Source organism: Gadus macrocephalus, chromosome 11, assembly GCF_031168955.1.
Source record: "Gadus macrocephalus chromosome 11, ASM3116895v1".
Classification (NCBI taxonomy): domain Eukaryota; kingdom Metazoa; phylum Chordata; class Actinopteri; order Gadiformes; family Gadidae; genus Gadus; species Gadus macrocephalus.
The window spans coordinates 9,962,229-9,965,214 of NC_082392.1; the positions used below are offsets into that span (position 1 = coordinate 9,962,229).

Consider the following 2,986-nt stretch of genomic DNA (forward strand, 5'->3'; position numbering starts at 1 on the left):
GATATGCCATGTTTGCATGTTAATAAATCAGAACACTCTGAAAACGTTTCCATGTGCATTATGTTGTGTCAGTTGGATTCCCTGAAAAAAATAATACAGATCATGCAATAGTTTATTTGCCATGACACAGGGGGTGGCAGGTGGTCACAGTAGGGGACTAAATTTGTTGGGGGGGGGGGGATAGAGTCAAAAAACAATGTGATTATGATCAACTATTAGCCTATATCCCATCTGTCTCCAGGTGGAAGGGTGAAAGGTCAGGACGGTCTACGGTCCAAAAGCTGGACTACGTGGGAAGAGATTTGTTGACTGTCACCTTTCACCCGCATCTACCCGCCCCCCCCATTCCCTCATCCCCTGTCAGCAGACATTAAACCCTGGAGCACTGATTAAATCAATCGCCCCACAATCTATTAACCGATGTAACCAATGACGGGGTAATTTCAGACTCAGAGAAAAAAGTCAGTAGTAGAAAGTGCTTGTGTACTGAAGCAATGGCCCCCTTTCCCCGCGGTCCGTCATGTGCATATCACGGGGGCATCCAGTTCAAACCCATATGGTACTTTGATAAAAATGCTTTGGGAGACAGTTACACAAGCACATATTACCACATACTGGATTTAAGGTGATACCAAGTCCAATGGACTTTGTGTATGTGTGCATGTATGTGTATGTGTGTGTGTGTGTGTGTGGGCGCGTATGTATGTGTGTCTGTGTTTGTGTGAGTGTGTGTGTCTGTCTGTCAATCTGTGCAAAGGCGAGACAGACATTCCACGTCGGTTGAAGCCAAAGATCTGTGCGTGCACGTGTGCGCGCACATGTGGGAGTGTGTGTAGGTGTGTGTCTGGTGACGTTGACCGCGTTCTCCCCCTATATCACCAGGGGCGGCGGAGCACAGAGTCACAGACAACTCACTCCCAGAGAATACTGTCACTTCTTGGTTCTGCACGTCTAACTCACCAGCAGGTAATGCAACGTTTAGTCTCTTTCTGCAGGACTCAATGCTGTGGTAATTGATGCATCTCTTCATGTTATACTGTTTCATTGTGTCAGAATCCATTTATTTTCTGCAGGAAACATGTTGTGTTATGATGGGAAATTATAGGATGGATATTCAAACTACAGACTCGTAGTAGTCAATTGTGAATTGCAATTTATTTTTCTTTTCTTTTCAGAGATGAACGGAAAATTCGCTTTGGCACTCATCCTCTGCCTCCAGGGTAAGGCTGTGGTCTGTGGCCTTTAACCCCTAGTCAGAACTGTTTGCCCATTTGGGTATAATTATTCTTGTTAATTAAGGGTAAGACGAAATATGTGAAGGAACGTGATTACTTTGCACATATTATTAATTTGCCCTATGCCTGGTAGTGTAGACTATATCTACATCTATGAAGCTATCGAGGGTCCGTACTAATATCTGGAAAAGTCCATCGAACCATTGCCTAAACGATCATTGTCCGACAGATAATCGACCGCTTATCCTGTAAAGCTCGTTCACAAATAGTCAACACACACACAGTAACTCCGACATTTGACGAAGCATGCTGATTACTGTGTATAGACTCCGGCTTTAGCCGTTCTTAAAAGCAATAGAAAACGTGCGACTCTCTAACCAGCGAATGTCCCCCTCCCCGCCTCCTCCAGTCTCCCTGAGCCTGTGTCAGGCCCCCGCTCCGTCCCAGGAGCTGGTGGACAAGTATGAGGGTCTGAAGAGCGTCTTCTACCGCCGCTTGCTGAACGGCGTCACCAGAGCGCAGGCGGCACTGGGACCCATGATTGAGGGCATGGGCGACAGCGACCAGACCGCCAAGGCCTATGTGGAGGGCGTACAGACCAGCCCCAAGTTCCAGAGCGCCGTCAAGATCGCCAGGTGAGAGTTAGTGAGAAGACAGGGAGCCTGTACGACGCAGAACAGTAGGAGATAGTAGTGTGCAGTTGAATGGGGTGCTTCTCTGACTGTAAAACCGTAAGCCTTAAAACACATTGTAAATTAATTGAACCACAGGGGTGCGTGGCTGATGCACACACACACACACACACACACACACACACACACACATACACACACACACACACACACACACACACACACACACACACACACAAACATACAAACACACACATTCATATAGTGTAGCAATGAGAAATGATTGGACCAGTAACAGCACAGTCTTGCCCTGTGCTAGTGCAGTATATAGCGTGTAGATGGAAAAAGACAAACCTTAACAAGTGTATCATGCATTCTGTTTGTGCACAGTGGCCTGGCCCAAGAAGCATCCCCCCTGGTGGAAAAGGCCCGCCTTGCCACCCTCGGTGCATATGAGCAGTACCTGCGTCCATACATCGGCACCTACCTGGACGACCAGATCATCCAGGCCAAGTACTTCCTGGACAAAGTGCTGCCCGCCGAGTAGAAGGACCGCCAGGCGTTGGAAAACCTCATCTTGCTATTTGCTTGTGATAGATATGCATCAGCGTGTAGGGAAGAACTGTATGCCAGCATAGGCAGTGACCAGCGGCGCTTAGTGAAAACACACACTTTTGCTTCTGTCTGAAATACTGCAGAAAAACGTTCTCTTCTCTTATTTTTCTGCTGAGAATGTGTGTCTAGTTACAAAAACAGCAACAAATCAACGCCGCCTATGCAGAAGAACATCGTGCATGTACAGTTTTTAGTGTTTGATGCACTGATTAAGGTTTGTGTTTGAGTGAGTGTCTGTGTGTGAGGAAAAATAAAGAAAAAACTAAATGTGTTTGGATTTGTTCTTATGTGTCCTCCGCTGGGTTTGCTACAAATAATGTTATGTCTGAACAAAGTTAAACATGAAAAAACTAAATCTAAAGTACGACTGGAAACAGGTCCACAAAATAACATACAAAATGAGTGATCCTTACATAAACAGTTGATTGGCAATGTTCCTTGTGAAAACAGCTGATCTCAGCAGGAACAGTTTGTTCCTCCATCTGGCTGTCCTCCTTGTGTAGC

General features: G+C 46.1%; 1 protein-coding gene across 1 annotated transcript; it reads left to right on the top strand.

Annotated features, from left to right (window-relative positions):
* The first annotated feature begins 827 nt into the window (after positions 1–827).
* Positions 828–2,753, top strand: apoa2 (apolipoprotein A-II). The gene is made up of 4 exons (XM_060064342.1): positions 828–966; positions 1,176–1,220; positions 1,645–1,870; positions 2,258–2,753. The coding sequence occupies exons 2-4, from the start codon at positions 1,178–1,180 to the stop codon at positions 2,412–2,414; spliced, it is 426 nt and encodes a 141-aa protein (XP_059920325.1). The 5' UTR covers positions 828–966; positions 1,176–1,177; the 3' UTR covers positions 2,415–2,753.
* The last annotated feature ends 233 nt before the right edge of the window (positions 2,754–2,986 follow it).

Bases quoted from the DNA above. Each gene is read 5' to 3' on its own strand.
- apoa2 (XM_060064342.1), top strand. From the start codon at position 1,178: ATGAACGGAAAATTCGCTTTGGCACTCATCCTCTGCCTCCAGG. The intron at 1,221-1,644 runs GTAAGGCTGTGG...CGCCTCCTCCAG, and splicing joins ACTCATCCTCTGCCTCCAGG to TCTCCCTGAGCCTGTGTCAG. The intron at 1,871-2,257 runs GTGAGAGTTAGT...GTTTGTGCACAG, and splicing joins AGCGCCGTCAAGATCGCCAG to TGGCCTGGCCCAAGAAGCAT.